Source organism: Brugia malayi (genome assembly GCF_000002995.4).
Source record: "Brugia malayi strain FR3 genome assembly, contig: Bm_v4_Chr1_scaffold_001, whole genome shotgun sequence".
Lineage (NCBI taxonomy): Eukaryota > Metazoa > Nematoda > Chromadorea > Rhabditida > Onchocercidae > Brugia > Brugia malayi.
The window spans coordinates 820,712-839,908 of record NW_025062475.1 but is presented as its reverse complement, the minus strand read 5'-3'; the positions used below and the strand labels follow the sequence as shown (position 1 = coordinate 839,908).

Sequence of the window (19,197 nt, the reverse complement as noted above, 5' to 3'; positions counted from 1 at the left end):
ACAATGCCTATTCAATTTTTATATTTATATATTCTTTTTTTCTTGCATTATATCGGTAATGCAATGTTGCTATCAAATTATGTTGACGTCGAATTGCAAAAAATGAGTAATTAGTTACTAATAGAATTACGAGAAAATATAGTTTATGTACACATGTTGTGCTAATTTATAGGTAATGAAGGAACATGAAGTATCACCAGAAGTTATCAATGAACTGATACAATTTCTTTCGCCGAATATAGATCGTAATTTGCGACAGCAAGCGTTGGACTATGTTATTGGTCTTTCGGCATCTGATCACTTTGATGTGATATTTCAGGTTTAATGTTTTCTTTTTTGTAGGGAAGGATTTCTCTTGTTAGTGATTTACAACAGACAGACATAGTTCTGTAAAGCATTGGCTGAACTGAAATAAATGGTAGCAGTATTATGAATCTTCTTTGGATACTGGATATACCTGATTACGATTTCGATAAGATGCAGTATTAAGTAGATTTTATGTACCTGGATTTTCCAGGTGCATGAAGTTTGCCGATTGATTCCACTATTATTATTTCAGAATTTACTAATTGATTACATTATTTATTACATTATTTAACTGTTGTCAGTTTTCTGTTTTCCTAAAAATTCTCGTAAAATATCAGTTTAGTTTTTCTGACGAATAAGTTAATCGGATTTGATTATATTTATTAATGAACTCATAGCATGATTGCATATTTAAATAGAATAGTGGTATATATATATCAATACAGTGAATATTATATTCAGTGAGGTAATTGCGGTTGTTGGCGGAATAGCCGTTATTATTAGGACTTGATTTTGTAATCATTAGTGAGATCATATCTAACAAAGTTCATGTATCTTATCCAAATACTGACCTTCCGTTCAGAAAATAAAAGAATGTTCCTATGCAAAGATTTAAAGTTGGCATAATTTTATCGTGATTTTTTCTTTTTTTTTGTAGGCAAATGATTTCTTGTTAGGACGGTCATTGTGTCGATTAATCTGCGAAGGCCACATAGATGACACTGATGTACTTCCTGCAATAATTAATGCAACTGCTACCGAGATAGTTTGTGCTAAATATGTAACTGATAACACCGAACTTGTCCAGCGATGTATTGAATATTGTCGAGATTGCAATGATCAATATTCATTGAATGCAGCAAAATTGTTAACCAATTTATCGTTACATTTTCCAGACAACGTTTGTTTTTTCTTTTTCTCTTGTTATACTTAATAACGTTATAGTTAATAACGTGTTATACGTCGTGGTTTTACTTATATTGACATATTGCATAATATATTAGACTGATATATATTAGATTGACATATATACATATAGTTTTAAGCAAGGTTTATTCTTAGTTCTTTGTTTTCTAAAGATGAAGTGATTCGGATATAAATGTGACATTTTACCAACTGAGAAATTAACATTTAGCATATCGCGTTTGTTTCAAGAATTAGTTATGTGAAAGACAAATTTTATTTTTGAATAAAATGACTTAAATTTGTAAAGTCGTGTTTTGTCCGAATTGATTTCATTATTTTCGGAAATAAATGTTGTCATTCTCATCTGGAAAAAAAATGAAGAGATAAAGTTTTAAATGAAAAACAAACTTTTTGGAATATATAAGTGCACTTGTCCCTTTTTCTCTCTTTTCTTTGGCAGCAAATGATTTCGAAATGCTGTCGAATACTTTAGCGGTCCTTCCAGGATACAGTTGAACAGTTTAATTTGATTGTTGCATTGGTAGAAGTCGTTGTTTGATAAGTTGAAAAAATTTCAGTCACTTATATCGTTTTTGAATTGGTTTCCGTAATATAATTTCTTGACATTTCAGTTGTACGATGCTTTGATAAAAGATTGGGATGATTTTATTTCTGATACAATAAGTAAGTTACTTTCGAGTTCTTTTTCAATAAAAACTGCAACGAATAATTCTAACTGAGGCTAATTCGCAAATATGATTAATGCAAATGAAAAAATACGTAAATTGTATTAGCGAGGAATTTATAAAGATTTATAATTTGTGAAAAATTAAATTCTTTGTCAGTCTTTTTTTGATTATCCTATGCTTGTTTTTTAATTATGCACTAAATGATTGCAGGAAGATTAAATGATTCAACGTCCTGCGAGGCTGCTGATTATCTTGGTTACGTGCTTGTAAACTTTACTTCAATTGCAAATGTCCGCTGTTTATTATGTGAGAAGTATGTTCGACAAATATTACCACTGGTGGATTGGAATAAGAGACCAAGAAGGTGTTTAATTGCGACTGATATTTTACGGAATATGTGTTTTGAAATCAGTAAGTTGCAGAATTTTTTTTTTTAGTGTTGCTTTTGAATACATAAATTCACTGGAAAAAGGGTTATGTTGTGGGATATAAGATTTGCGATACTTTCATCGATTTGATAGATTCTTTTTTTTTTTTTTTTTGCTGCATGTTCACCATGTTTCTGCTGAAAATGAAGAGAAAATTTCTCAGTTCTATAAGTAGAATGTTACCATTCTATATGTAAATTCAAATTTTGGTGGAAAATAATAGTTTCTCGGGTAGAGTAGAATTAGTGTTTGTTGCAGAATATGTCTATGTCTTTACTTTTCATTTCTAGTCTTTTAAAAAAGTTTGATGAGATTTTCCCCCGCTTTCTTTCAAATGAAGAAATATGCGTAAGTTAAATAGCGGTGTCTGTAAAGGCTGATAAGGTTGTCGTACTAGGTTATCAGTAAGGAGCGGTACATTGAAGCGTTTTGCTTACACGGCAAGCATAGAAAACATCAAACAGGCTACCGCCAAGGAGCACCTAAGCCGATTATATTATTTGGAATATTCATATTTCGCTGATAACATCTATCATCACACTTCAACACTTTTTGTTTGTTCACTGTCAAAGTGAAGAATTTTTTGCATTATTTGCTTTCTCATTAAATGAGAAAATTTTTTCTGGACTGCATATACATTACTAAAATTTGAATTTCCTCTCGATTCGGTATAATTATATCGAATAGAGAGGAAATGAAATAAGAGAAATTTTTTGAATTGAAATTCTTTAATATTAGAATAAACGTCTAAGTTAATATTTCACTGCTTAAAGTTTAAAAGTATTTTCGATAGAAGACAAAAAAGCTCTACATATATGTATTATTAAACTAGTGATATCAACAAAAAGTTAATATCTATTCTGCCGTTAGCAAGTGATAAAGCTTAATCTCTTTTTTATTAACATTATTGCTACCTTTAACAGTTTATGTTATCATTTCCCTCTTTGAAAAGATTGGTAACATTTTATTGCACAATACATACTCGTAGACTGTTAATATTTGATTTTTTTTAATATGTAGTAGAAACAGTTGTACAGTTATATATTTTATTCCGTGTAGTTTAATGGCATTTTTTAAATTAATGGCAAAATAAAAGTGGCATAGATGTGACGCTTTTTTTCTGTTTGAATTCATTCCGACCTAATAGCTGATAAGATATCATTCAGATGAAAACGTTAAGTCGTAATATATCGTACAAAGATTATTATAGTAAAGGAGGGAGAAATATTATTTTTAGCTTTATTTAACAAAAAAAAGTAACAGTAAAAGATAAAAGTGAACGAGAGAGAGAGAGAGAGAGTTGATGAAAAATGAAGAAAAAGTGTGAGACGGTGTATAGTTTCTTATCATTTGTACTGGTAAATACTGACATACAAAAAAAGGAGTAAATGAATGAAAGAGCTTAATGAGGGATTATAAATGGCTTGGAATGCGCTAAATATAAATATCACAGTAGTGTTCTGAAGGGAGATGGAAGTTGATTTTACTTTTATTTGCAAACGGATTATCTTGCAGAATATTTGAATGAAACCTGATTCAATCCGATCAGTACACTTGATCTTTATTTAATGAAGTGTTTATGATGATCCTATCATGCATTCCTTGTCATGAACATGCTCAAATTTCTGTAATGATTTAATAGTTATCATATATATTTGGAACATTAACATACAGCAAATAAATTAGCTCTGGATTTGAAGTAAATATTTGTTGTTGATAGTTTGTGAAGTAGAAACGGATATTATAGAAGAGAATCTATTTTTGAATTTAGTATTTTACTTGCTATTACCAATTTCAAGTAGTTTGCAAATTCTTTTATCACTTCAATGGTTAAGAATTGACGGACAGAAACGATGATTTACACGTGTAGTAACGACTGATAACCTATATAATTTAAGCAGGTAGGTTAATGAGTGAATGTGAAAAAGAATGAATATGATTCAAATCTAAATAAATAACCAAGGAATAAATTTAATTTAAATTTTAATACATAATTTTTCGTTACATCACTATTTGAGTTAGATAGCTAATATTGAATTAAAAACTTCAATGCAACTGTTACATGGAAGATTTTGGTGATGAAATCCTTACACAGAAGGTCTTAGAATTCACTAGACAAAAATTTTTTTGGAAAGTGAAATTTAGGAATGAAGCCTCAAAGATGCTTCTAGAAAATTTCGACGATGGTAATAAAAAGGCAAACATACTAATATTATTTCCTTTCAAAAATTTTCAAATAACCATCGAATTTCATTGTAACAGATCGATTAAATTTTCTATCAGAAATGGATTTTGAACTTTTCTGCGTAAAGTGTGAATGTTCTACATTCCCATTTCAGTAATGAAACATGGATGAAATTAGTTTTTTAAATTTAAATACAATGAATCAACAATCTTGGAAGTGATGGGATACCGTTAAATCTTTTTTTCCTTTTTTTTTTTTTTTTTTTTTTTAAGAGAAAAAGATATAAAACAAATTTCACATTCATTTTTTATCTGTGCATATATACCCAATTTTTATAAGCCATCTCTTTGTAGATATCAGTATTATTAGTATGTTCTTATATTTCAATCTTTCAGTGAGTCATTTCTTAAAATAATCTTATGCAGAATTGACAGCATTTTGCGTTCAATGACTAGGTTTAATTCAAACAGAAACATTTTGTGAGAATGTTAACTGGCATAGTAATTAGTTATTTATTTAGGATTTTTTGTATTCCTACTGATCAACCAAAACAGACTCTGAGATGCTAATATGAATCACTGCTATTGCTTTAGAACCTTAGATATGAAGAATTCTCTTTTTGGATTATCTATAACTGCTTAATTTCCATATGTATTACTTTACAATAATATGCTAAAAATCTTGCTGGGTCACCATTTCGCATAGTAATTAGTTATTTTACTTTAAGTAAATAAAAAGAAGTTCGTGATTGATTTTATATTTGATGTAATCTGAGATGCAGTCAAGGGATTTTTATATCCAGCAATCATTTATTTAAGAAATCATTCAAATTTTTTGTTATTAAGTGAGCATTTTTGGCTAACTTGTCAAATACCATTATTTACTGCTTATTCATTCACTTTCTCATCAAGTACTGTCCTCATTCCACTTAGAATTACGACAACGACTAATTGCTTCATTAGCATTAACACACAAATGTAATTTGATTACTACAATATAATTTGCTACTTCTTTCGTTTCTAAGTGTTTTGTTGGTTACGTAAATATGTACTGTAGCACAAATAATTTTGTTATATATCCTTCGAATATAATGTTTATCAGTCACATTTTTCTTTTACTGTCACTACTAAATATCATTGATATAATTAGTGATTTAATTCTACTGATCATTCAAAAAATCAATTAAAATATAATAATGCATTTTTGGTTAACTTTTAACCATAGACAAGTATTGAATTATTAGATTATATCATTGAAACTATTCATTATCTTATCTATAGTTGGTGCAAAAAAATAGTGAAGAAATTTATTGTTAACTTAATTAGTGTTGTAAGATGGTAATATTACAATTGTGGTGCTTATTTAGGTAGCTTGAATAATATTATTAAAATCATGCAGTATGTTTTATTTGACAATCTTTTGCTTCTATTCACAAAATAAAGTTATCGTAGTTTGAACATAAATCGTTGATTACTCTTCTTTCTGAACGTCTAAATATTTATTCTTTTGATTTGGTGAGGAAAAAGCTTAATGGTGATATCATGCTTGGTTACTCAAATACAATTGATATATGGCCGAAGTGAAAAGTTGCTTTTCTTCTTTTCTTTTTTTTTGTTTTGTTACTTGCATAAGAATTGAGAAATGGATTGTTACTTTTCTAGAAAGGACCTGTTTTCTTTTTTTCTTCCTTCTTTTTTTTTTTTTTTTTTTGTTTTGTTTTCACCTTTCAAATCATTTGGCACAACTGATAAATTGATGGTTATATTTAATAGGGAAAGTGTTAAGATGGAGAAAACAAAGAGGTATTTGCTTGAAATACGGTACTACTATCAAAAGTAAAAGTAGCATTATGAAAAATTGACAAGCTAATGGAACTAGCCTATTTTTGTCTATTTTTGCAAAAATAATGTAAACATATGGGCTCAAATTATTTATTGTATATTTATTTACATATAAGAAAGAATAAATCTATGTATAATATGATATTAAATGTAAGAAATTAGTCACATCAATAACGGTATGAAGATTAGTTGAAAGATAAAGAATGATTTGTTTGCTAGTTAATTATTATTTGCCATTGTCTTTGTTGCAAAATAATGTAAGCATATGGGCTCAGACTATTAAATTTACGTTTTAATGAACGTTATTATTATTATTTTTATTAAATATTATTATTCTTGATTACATTATTGTTGCTATTACTATTTATTGTAGTTAGTAATAGTTATTCTTTAGTAAACTTGCAGGGTCGAATTTTTAAAAATGATAGGCCAATAGAATTAAAGCACAGAAGAGGGGATTAAAGTCTTTTGTTTATATCATTATTGACTAAATGGAAATTTGCTCTTTGTAATTGTGTTAAAATAATATTTGATTTTTGGTCTATTAGATAATTTAGCAAATTTATTGATACTATAACACTTATTAAAATATTCTTGCAAGGTATTTGATAATACAAGAACTGTTAGGAATGTATCTCCATATATGAAAGTGGGTATAATTATTGAAATTTAAAAATCAAATCCTCATTTGTAGTACCGTACTTAAGTTGATTTTTTGTTTATTTTTCAAACTCACAAAGTTAAGAACTTAATTTACCTTAATTTATGGACAGAATATTTAAGTTTATTGAGTAGTGTTGATATGTTGATGCTCTAATCATCATATTTTCACTTCCGTCACATATAATTATATCCAGTTCAACACTTGGAATAAATGCATTGTTGGCGATTCTTCAATTATTGAAATAAGCCATCTTAATAATTGAAGGCAGTTTACTTACACACTTACTAATTTATTAAATTGAATAATAGCATATATATATTTCAATGGTGACAATTTTTAAATTTTGCTTGATGACATAACGTAGACTTGATTTTTTCCTTTATTAATTCATCTCCATGATTATAATACTTTCAGAAATTCAGTTTCATGATACCAATGATATTATGGTACGAATGATAGCAGTAACGATAGCGATATTAATAATGATAACAATAATAGACCACAATATAGCAGAACATTAATTGCTTATAAATATGTCATTCTCAATTTTGCTTATTTATTTCGAATATTTCAAAATTATAATTATAATGCAACAGTCATTTATCTATCATCATCCCTCTTGAAATGCAGCTTTAGCATTATTTTCTTTATTATCAGATTTCTAGGTTTTATGTCACTGATCATTTTCCATTTATGTTATCATTGATAACGCTCATTAAAGAATGCACGAAACTGTGTAGAGTTGGCATTACCATATTTGGCAATGTTATATTAGCATAAATGTTCCAAATTAGCCTTAAATTTATCACGGAATAAAAACTTTGCTTTTTTTTTTTTGTTTATTTATCTAGCATAAAATTTCATTCTTCTATAAATTAAGGAAAAAAAAATCTTTTTTCAGTCTGAAAACGATTAGCTTTGGTTGTTTTCTTTTTTCACTATTTGTTTTAAATTTTGAATAAGGAGTAAATTATATATTTTTCAGGTTGCCATTCGATACTTCTGGATAAAAATGATGAATTTTTGAGCACACTGTTGAAACCGTTAGCTGACATAAATGATAATTTGAAGGATGATGAGATTGAAAAGTTACCACTTCAATTGCAATACTATGAAGGTCACCGGTGTCAAGATTTTTCAATCACAACTAAAGTTGTCGAAGCACTCTATCAGGTGAGTATATTTCTATAAAACAATTACAATAAATTACAGATAGTTTATAATAATATAGTAGAAAAAAAACTAGTGCAATAATGCATCAGTTTTTCCGATATAATTCTTTACATCTTAATTTGGAATGGTTTTGTTTTATTATCTGTAAAATAGCTTGTATTGGTAATATTAATATTTAAACTAAAAATTAGCAAGCAGGTAATATTAAGCCATGAAATGGTTTTAATTATTAAACTGGAACCAATAATGGTAATAATATTAGCATGTAACATATAAAATTTAATTCATGTTTAAGTTGAAGTTAATAATTTGTTCTTTACTATTATTACGTTTGCTATTACAAATAAGATGCGTGTATTAAGTGTACTTTTGCTCTCAGTAATAATATAGCTAACTCATCGAAGTGTTATTTTCGAACATTTAGAAATCATATTGTCATTTATTTCAATAGTTTTGGTGTTATTTTTCTTGTTGGAAATTGAGTATTATTTACCATCAGTTTATATTCATTTTAAAGCATTTGACCAAAACAACTTTATGTTAGAAAGATGTCGAAATGTTGTAGCATTATAATAAAGAAGGGAAGATCAGCCATATTTGTGAATATCATTGATCATCATCTATATTTTTTATTGAGATTCACTTCTTGTTCTTTTGTATTTTTTCCAAATGGAATGATTCATTTTTAGAAAAACCTGTGAAGAAAAATTATCGCATATTTTGTAAATAAACTTCCAAAAAGCAGATATTAATTCATCTTTTTATCAGTTGTTTTTCTTTTCTTTTCTTTTTTTTCTGTTTTTTGATCATATATATTAGACCTAGATTTTGATTATACACTTTATTTAATTGATTAAAGATTGGATTTTGTATCTCTCTTTGTGGAATAATTTTTTACTTCGATACTTTCTTATTTCTTAGGTATTACTTATGAATTTACGACTAACTTTTCATATTACCATATAACATCAGTTCACAAATTGAATAAAATGATACTTAACATTGGTTAACATTATTATTATTATTATTATTATTATTATTATTATTATTATTATTATTACTTAACATTATTATTTTAACATTGGTTCTTATCTGACAATGTTTTTTTTTTTCTTCCCAAATCATTTTCATAATGGCGAATTGTCTTCCATTAAAATATCAGGGAGAGAAAAGAAGTGTACTGTAGGATAAATAGTTGTTAGGATATCAGACAATTTTTCATAGGATTTGATTTAAATTAAGAATTTAGACGTTTGCTTAAAAATTTAATATTTTAACACTGAATAAAGCTATCGTTAAGAATGGAAAAACTGAAGGAGGAAAGAGAGAGGGAAAGAGAGAGAGAGAGGTCCATTCGTTCATATGTCTTGTTTTGTTTGTATTGAAGATTTACTAGATTATTGTCAGGAAGCATATCTACTTCAGTAAGATAATGGTGTTATAATGGAGATGTGAGAGGAGAAAAGGAGAGAAGCACTTGAGCTCGAGCTGATAGCATTTACTCAAATTTCATCTGCAACCTGACAGTTTACCTTTAATACATTTTCTATGGTAAAACTAGTTCTTTCAGTAACTTCAGATTTGCAAAATAAATTGACAGAAATACTTGAGAAAGGAATAAAGAAAATACCGATTTTTATATAATGGATTGTTTCGGTGTTCTCTCTCTTGTCTCTGGCAAATTCCAAAAGTTGTTGCTCACAACAACTTTTGACAAAAGCGCTTTTTGTTAGACTTTACACTTTGATGCTTGCGCTTTTCTGTTTTCTCAAATTTACCACAAATTTTGTTTGAAAAAAAAAATGACGAAAAGGGAGAGCATAGATCTTCTTATAATGATGATAATATTGATTATAATTAATCATGATAGCAACAGGGATAATAAGCATAATGAGAGGAGTAATGATAATGTTAATGGTTGTGATAATAAAATAAGTGATAAGAGTGATGATAAAATGATGGCTATAATTCAGTAATACTGATTCCCTCAATGCCGACAAATATGATTTGCTGTGAAAGGATACATATTTACTAAAATTTAGATTCTTTATGCGAGATTAGTCTAATTCAAAAAAAAAAAAAAATTGTGAACTTTAAATTTTGTTGAAATCAATAAAATCATTTGTCAAATAACTATTCACAACATTGAATATCAATTTTCCGGACACACTTTTCATAAATTTATCTATATAACATTGATCTTTGCAGATCCCTTCATGAAATAAAGCTATAGTTATAGGAATTATTGTTAGAATAGGCAAAGTTTATCACTGAGTTGAATTAAGTTGTTTATATTTTGATTAGAAAGACGATCATAGGTTATGCCGACAAGAAGTTTACAATAAGTTGACAATTAATTGCTTCTGGCGTTAGATAAGAAGCTTGAAATAACGTTCAGAAGACAACGGCTAATGATATGCTGGACAAATATTATTTATTTGTGAACATAGAAACAGATATTTTGGATTATTTCAGCAAAATTGTTTAGTTTTATGATTATAGTAATATGTAAAAAGAGCTATCTTTTCATTCAAAAATCATCAGTAAGTATTTAATATTATATAGCTTGATAAATCATTAAATCTATATTCGTATTATTAATAATTCATAGTGTTTATTAATTTATCATTGATAGATTATACTTTCACTGATATATCATCCTTTTTCACTAACTTATTTTGCATCGTTTTAAATATATTTAAATATTACCCTTGAAGTTTTTTTTTTTTTTTTTTTTTTCCATAGTAGCAAAGATAATATCACAATGATTAGTTGCAGTATCAATAGTAATAAAAGACTTACAGCTGTCATTTTGCTTAACTCTTTTATTATCGATGATATCACAACAGGAAAGACTGCATGTATACCATTGGTACCAATTTTTGAGTTTAAAATTACATTATACTTTTTTTTGACAATTTTTTCTATCCAAGGTTTTTTCTTTTTAAAAAAAAAAAAAAAATTTTTTTTAATCATATTTATTGTAGTAAAAGGAAAAGAGGAGTAACGATGGTTCCAGATAATTTTGCACCATCATTTCATTTCACGATAGTATTTTAGTGTTTTCAGTAGTAGACTTTTATGATTTAACGGAAGGACAAATTTCGATAAGTTAAAAAGATTATTTGATTATTTATGTACCAAAAGAGGAAAAAGATGGCGAAAAAAAAAAAAAAAAAAGTTGTGAAAATAGGAAAAGATTGTAAATAATAGGGTGAATAAACGAAAGAGAAGGTGTTAGGAAACAAGATGATAGGAGAAAGTTGAATGCTAAAGTAGGGTATGGAATGAAAGAGTTCAAAGGGAATTGAAGTAATTTTTTTTTTTGAGATGAATCGGGTGTTGAAGAAGGTGTTGAAGACAAGTGATATTGCTGAGTGGCGTTTTAATAGACCAGTATTATTTGATGGCTGAAAAGAAAAGAGAAAAAAAAAAAAAAAGAAATAATACGAGATACAAATAAAACAAAAATTGTTGTGCTGAATGAAAAATAATCAAATTTGGAGGTGCAAATTTCTTGTTCATGTAAATGAAAAATTGTTCATTTCGGGTGGTTCAACAGAAGCGATATATAGGAGGAGTATGTTTAGGTTTTGAAAGAAAAAATGAATAAATTTTCACAATTTCTCACTTCTTTAGTAAGGATAATTAAAGGAAGAGAAGAGTTGAAGGACAGGAAAATTTTATTGAATCAAGAAGATACAAGAAACTAAAACGATTGATTTAACACCTTTTTTTTTCTCTCTCTCTCTCTCTCTCTCTATAACTTTTTAAATTCTTTTGGATGTTCAATGATTGTTTTTTAATCTTTTCTTTTTTTTTTTTTTTTTTTTGTATGTGTTTTTTGTTTCTTACTCATCCGTTGAAATTATTAATGAGCGAGGAAAAGGTAATTTTTTTTTTTTTCTTTCGAAAATTCTCTAATGAAATATAACACTAAAAAGAACCATAATGAAATTGCTAAAGATAAAACGAGCGAAGAAATATGATAGTAAATTAACGATAGAATTCTTGTCAATTTTTGTAATACGAAATTTGCTGTTAATCAACTTTTATTCTGGTAAAAAAAGAAAGAAAAAGAAAAACCAAGATAGTAATTTACGAGGTGAAGAATAACATCTTTTTATTCAACTAGCGTTAAATAACTATTTACAGATAAAATTAAACTATTATTTAAGAAGTTTTATCTTTTGATATTACCTCTATTTTTTACATAATTAATGGCATAGTATTGTTCATTATTTCATTTATTCATTTTTCATTAAAATTTGAATTCTTTAATTTTAATTCGCATACATGCATTGTATTTCGATTATGCGGAAGTTTTCATAGATTTATTTCATACTGAAAATTGTGAAATTCTGTACTTTGTTTAATTTTATTTATAGGAGTTTTATATAGATATAGATATGATTGCAAGTTGCAATCTGCAATACTAATATTTAAATTATTATGGATAATATTTGACGGTTATAACTGTGTTTGGTGCAAAAAGAGTTTTTAGTTTTAATGAAGAATGAAATGTCTGAGAATCAAAAGAGTACCATTGATGATGATAGAAAAATGCGAAGGAACCGACGAAACATTACTACAAATATTGAATTATTCAGCATCCCCTTTTTATTCGGAAAATTCATGTTATTTGTCAATTAGCGCACAGTTTAACCTTTTTTCTTTTTTCTTTTTTTTTTTTTTTTCTTTTTTTTCAGTTTTCCGTTTTAACAAATTAGCAACTCATAAAGGTAAGATAAATAGGAGTGAGGAAAAAGGAACCAGTCTGTCAATTTCTTCGTTTCCTTTCACACATTTTTATTGTTGATGATACTATTTCGTTTCCGTTTTTTTTTTTTTTTTTTCTTTTCTTTTTTATGATGACAGCAAATAATAATGATGATGATGATGATGATGATAATAATAATAATAATAATACATGGATAAAAGTGCAAAATTGTTGATGTATGCAAATGTGTTATTTTGTTTGAAAGTTATTCAGCTAACTCTATTGATAATTCATATTTTAGTTATCATCGTTATCACTTATCATTTTAGCTTCTATCTTTTTAATAAATCAATGTTATTCGATTCAATATCATTACCTTTATGATTTGTGAATAACGATTTCACTATTCGTAATTCACATATTCCAAAAATAATCTTCAAATCTTGTATTAAGAAATCGGGAAAGAATGTGAGATAGAAAAATTTGGTGCTATCATTGCTTTCATTGTCCGATGATTACACAAGAATTTTCCCGAACATATAATTCAACAGCATTATTTACTTTTCTTAACATATAAAATGTTACTGTTTTTAAGATATTTTTCATCTTATTTCATATTTTCCTCCAAATATTAGAATCAATGCCGACGATGAAAATTTTATGGAAAATTGATAATATCGTTTGTTATATCTACTGAACGAGTTTTTTTTTTTTTTTTTTTTCGTATTCTGCAAAGTTTTCTTTCCTCCGTGATATTTTAAGCATTTCTAAAGCAGAATATTACTATTTGTCATTGAGAAAGTCAGAAGTCGAAAAAATTAAAAACAAATGGGAATTAAATTATGAAGAAAGAAATACAATCTTTTAGATTTTATTAAAATCCAAATGTATACATTGATGCGTACTTCGATTTCTGACTTTCTCAAATATTAGATTTATTATTCTACTATTCTATGCTTAATCTGTTTACATTTGGAAAAATTGCAACTAAAGCATTGAAAAAAAAACGGATAACTGATAAAGAATGGATACCTTGTAGATCACATTTGACTTTTTCTTTAATGAAAATAATGTAATATAAATTTCTTGAAAAATTGATCCACAATTTTAATACAGTTCATATTTCAATTTTACGTTACAGATGACCATATTGCATGTTACATGTAAAAATTTTTATTAAATCATGTTATTTTTATTAAATATATTTTATTCAAATGATTTAAAATAATTTATTCATCTCCAAATTTTGTTATTTTATCTTGTCTTATCATTTTATTTATTCATTTATTTTTTTTTTTGAATTTATTTTTGTTACAGTTATGCGAAAGTAAAGTTGGTCGTGAAACACTACGCATCAAAAATATCTATGCATTGTTGCGAGAATTTGATCGTGCTTCATCATCTTCATTATTATCAGTAAAGAAGAAGGAGGACTCAATGATTACATCACCAATGATATCGAATAATGTGGATAACATCACGAATAATCATTCTCAGTCTGGAATTGATGATTCAAAAGATATGCAAGTTGTGTCAACAGTTCATAATATTCAGGAACTGAGTATAGAATGTGATAACATGCAAAATATGGAATTTATGAATGAAAACGAAAATTTAATATACATAGATGGACAAAACTGTTCGACTTTACATGCATTGATTGGTTTACTTATTCAGGATTGAAATTTTAAGTCTGTATATGTAGATATTAGGGGAGAGGGGTATGGAGAGTTTAAGTTGTTTTTTTTTTTTTATGAAACAAGATTCAAATTATTATTATTGTTTTTCTTATCTTATTTTTATTTGTGATTTGTGAAACAAGATCCAAATTAGAATTGCTCATTTTCTGATCATACTTGAAAAAAAAAAAAAAAAGCTGATAAGAAAATTTCTATTGAATACTATTCTAATGCTTTATGAATTGCTGTTAAGGTTATTAGCTACCATGGAGGTTTGTGCTTATAATGATTTTTAGTTTTTCAATGGAGATAAAGAAAAAAGAAATAGGTAAAGGTCAATGTAAGTTTAGTGGATGAAGTCTTGTTTTTTTTTTTTGCTTTATTGTTACTGTTTTACTATTTTGCAACTTTTTTTTTTCTTGATATCAATTCCATTCTATGAAATAATTCCTTGAAATACTGTATTATTAGCAGTCACTATTGAAATAATTATTTTAACGGCCAAAATATTTGGGCGAAATACTCCAAACCTTAACTAACAGAAATATTGAGGCTCAAAATCATCTAGTTTAATTTAGCACAAATAATTTGAATTACTCTGCATTCGTTAAAGCTATTTTGTTCTGCACTTTGCTTCATGTTCAACTTTCTCTTACTTCTCGTTTCTTCGTTTTGTTTTATTGTTTTCAACCGGATGAAGTATTCATCACAAGGATGATTAAGTGTTATGCGTCATCCTTCTATTATGCATTATATTATCACAGATTTTGATATAAACGCTTCTCAATAATTGTTCAAACATTTGACGTAACCATTAGAAAAGTAAATCTAAATCTAGCAAAATTTCTAGTAAATTCATGAAAGTTTCAAAAAAATTTTCATCAAAAAGAAAATTTTATACTCCTCTTTTTCTTCATTTAAAAAAAAAAAAAAAATGATACGCTATGTTGACATTTTAACATCGATTATCTTTCACTTAAAGCGTCTGAATCGACGACAATCTTCACCATATGGTGTTAAAAACTTGTTGTCACACCAGAAATATGTCGCAATTAAATCAGATCTAATTCGATCGTGCCAATCGTCCTGTAGGTGTTACATTTTGACAGAAGTTTCGATGTTATGTCAATAAAAATGAGTTTGTTAATGATGACGGATGGGTTGAAGTAATACACAGGCAAATGAGCTATATTTTTCTTTTTTTTTTTTTCATTTCATACGAAAAAAAAAAACAGATGGTACAGTTATCTGTCGCCTGTCGCTTCTTGAATTACTCGCGAAAAAGTGTCATTCAAGAATTAACAATAAACAGTTTTATACGCATATATGTATATATAATCAATTTTATTTATATTCTACATGATAGCTTTTCATTGTAATAATAGTAAGACTAAAATGAAGGATACTTACTTAAATTTTAATTCAAATAATTTTTGTAATACAGTAAACAAGTGCCGTATAATTTTATTTAATTATTGATGAAATTACGGTATTAATACATACACACACATACACAGATAATATATACATCCATATTAAATGTATGTGTAACAGATTGTTGAAAATTAAAATGATTTTACAAAGTAATCAAATATCTACGAATTGAAACATTGCAAAAATGAGAAGAATGTGCGGAAAGAAAATCGATGAGTTCATTTAACATCATTGTATATATATATCAAAATTTCATCAAATTTCTTTGAAATTACAATTTTTTTTTTTTTTGTTATCAATTTGATTGCTTAATCAAATTTTGTAGTAATAACAAAATTTTCCAATATTTTTGAAATGCAATTAAATTGAACGGAAAAGAGGAACACAAATGTTACTTTGTTCATTTCCTTTAATAGTATTAGTAATTCAAAATGAAGTAATTACTTATATTTTAGATAATTTAGTAAATTAAATAATTATTTTAATTAAAGACAACTATTGTTAGCATATTGAAGCAACAAATTTCTTCTATCTCTATTATTTATAAGCTAACTTATTAAATTGTTTTTTTAGAAGAAAAATGTCAATACTGAAATTTGGGAATTTTAAAGGAAAGAAGAAAGATGACAATAATTTAAAAAATAAAAATAAAATAAAACCTTACTTGAAACATTTCTCTTAACATAGATTAGATAAATTTCAAATTTAAATTTGCATAAAGAATTATAATTTCTTATTAATAATCAAATTAAAATCTACAACTACTAACTGTATATATAATAAATATTATTCTATATATTAGTGATTATAATTAAAATAAAATGCAGTAATAAATATTATTGTAATGGATTGCAGAAATAGTTTTCCAGGAAATCAAAAAATGAAATCAGTCAATCAATGCACACACAATAAAAGCATAGCGAAATAGGAGAAAAAAAAAGTACAATATTGATTGAAGTTTTTGATAAATTTGTGAAATTTAGTAATTGATTACATAAATAATCAATTAATATATTTACAGTGAATATATTTAATTAATAAATAATTATATAAATTCATTTTACCATACTTATATATAAAGTATAAATATACCAATGCAATTTATCATTTTCATTTACATTTTATTTTATCATTCAAAAATTCAATATATCTTAATTAAATATATGCTTTACCAAAAAACATTTTAATTACAATTTGAATCAAATAATAAATAATCGATGTTTATCTTTTATAAGTACCACTCATTATTTAATTTTAAATCATACCCAATATCAATGATGGAAATTTGGAAAAATGAACTATGCTTCCATGATGTGATACCGAGGTACCATTGTTGCACCAACATTACCGCATACCTAAAATTTAATGTTGTAGCGCTGTGTACAATTATAATATTATGTTGTGACACCGAGGTACCGTTGTTGCACCATTATTACCACATAACTAAAATATGCTATGTATATCATGGTGATTGATAGCATTACCGTATACCTTGGTTTATTAGCATATATAGGCATTTTTATATCCTATCCGGTTAATTTTACCTATTTTAGCAATGCTAACATAGGTAAACACAAAGTACATCTTAAGTAACACGTCTGTTACGTCAATTAAATTGCTTGACTTCGTATACGCTTAGCAATAGATACGTCACTTATCATATTTATACTAATCTATAACATTATCATATAAATTAAGCCTAAAAGACAAGCTACTTAAAAGATATTTACACGTCAGTTTATGTTAATTATATTGACTAAATCTTCATGCATAAAAATCTGTTAAAAAGCAATATCGAAAATTTGTTCCATCTATAATCACGTACGTCAAAATTAACTTTCCGTCTCATTTTCTCGTATTATTACAGTATAAGAAGTAACTTTCCACAATTTCTTCACTGACCTCTGATTGATGCAAATAATATAATATAACATACCGTATCCTATAAAAGTTGCTAGCAAAAATATTTATTTATTTATTTATTTATTTATTTATTCATTCATTCATTCATTCATTCATTCATTCATTCATTCATTCATTCATTCATTCATTCATTCATTCATTCATTCATTCATTCATTCATTCATTCATTTTTTTTTTTTTTTTTTTTTTTTTTTTTTTTTTTTTTTTTTTTTTTTTTTTTTTTTTTTTTTTTTTTTTTTTTTTTTTTTTTTTTTTTTTTTTTTTTTTTTTTTTTTTTTTTTTTCATTTTTTTTTTTTTTTTTTTTTTTTTTTTTTTTTTTTTTTTTTTTTTTTTTTTTTTTTTTTTTTTTTTTTTTTTTTTTTATTTTTTTTTTTTTTTTTTTTTTCATTCATTCATTCATTCATTCATTCATTCATTCATTCATTCATTCATTCATTCATTCATTCATTCATTCATTCATTCATTCATTCATTCATTCATTCATTCATTCATTCATTCATTCATTCATTCATTCATTCATTCATTCATTCATTCATTCATTCATTCATTCATTCATTCATTCATTCATTCATTCATTCATCCTATCAGCTTATCACTTTATCACCTTATTACCCTATCATTCAATCCCACACGTATCACGTAATAAGCCGTAATAAGCATTTTTTCTTACTTTTTATTATCAAAGTAAATGTTACATTTACAAATACTTTACATAAAAATTTTTTTTCTTTTCGTTAATAAATTTAAATTGAGTTAACCTAACAAATATTTAGGGTGCAAATTTAACAATTTTGATTTATAGTACTTTTCACATCAAAAAAAGACGAAAATATTGAATGACAGTATTTAGACAATTAGAAAAAAAAAAATGAACAAATTCATTTGCAAATATGGAAAAGATATGAAAAAAAAAGAAGAAATAATTTTCGAAAAGAAGGAAAAAAGTTTGAAATCTTAATTTCATTAAACAATGACAATATTAATTGTGGTGGTAGTCGAATAATGGTAGCAAGTGGTTAGCAAGTGGTGGCAATGGTAGTAAAGGTGTGGTATTGGTGTTAGCGGTAATGAGAAATGGGATGGGTTAAAATGGTACCGCCCAAGTTATGCCCAAGCAATAGCAAAAAGTAAGTGCACCAAACAGCAGTAGCAAGCAGAGAAATATATCAGTGGAGCAACAGTTCCCAGCTTATCTTAGGTAGGGTTTTTTTTTTTTTTTTGCTATCTTTAGCCGTTCCACTCCACCCT

At 26.5% G+C, this 19,197-nt stretch overlaps 1 protein-coding gene across 1 annotated transcript; it reads left to right on the top strand.

Moving 5' to 3' along the window:
* Positions 1 to 175: 175 nt before the first annotated feature.
* Bm9372 (uncharacterized protein) lies at positions 176 to 14,595 on the top strand (the record flags this gene model as incomplete). The annotated part of the gene is made up of 6 exons (XM_043076143.1): positions 176 to 319; positions 965 to 1,207; positions 1,845 to 1,896; positions 2,112 to 2,312; positions 8,005 to 8,192; positions 14,230 to 14,595. 6 exons carry the CDS (start codon positions 176 to 178, stop codon positions 14,593 to 14,595), a joined length of 1,194 nt encoding a protein of 397 aa, XP_042932077.1.
* Positions 14,596 to 19,197: the final 4,602 nt, after the last annotated feature.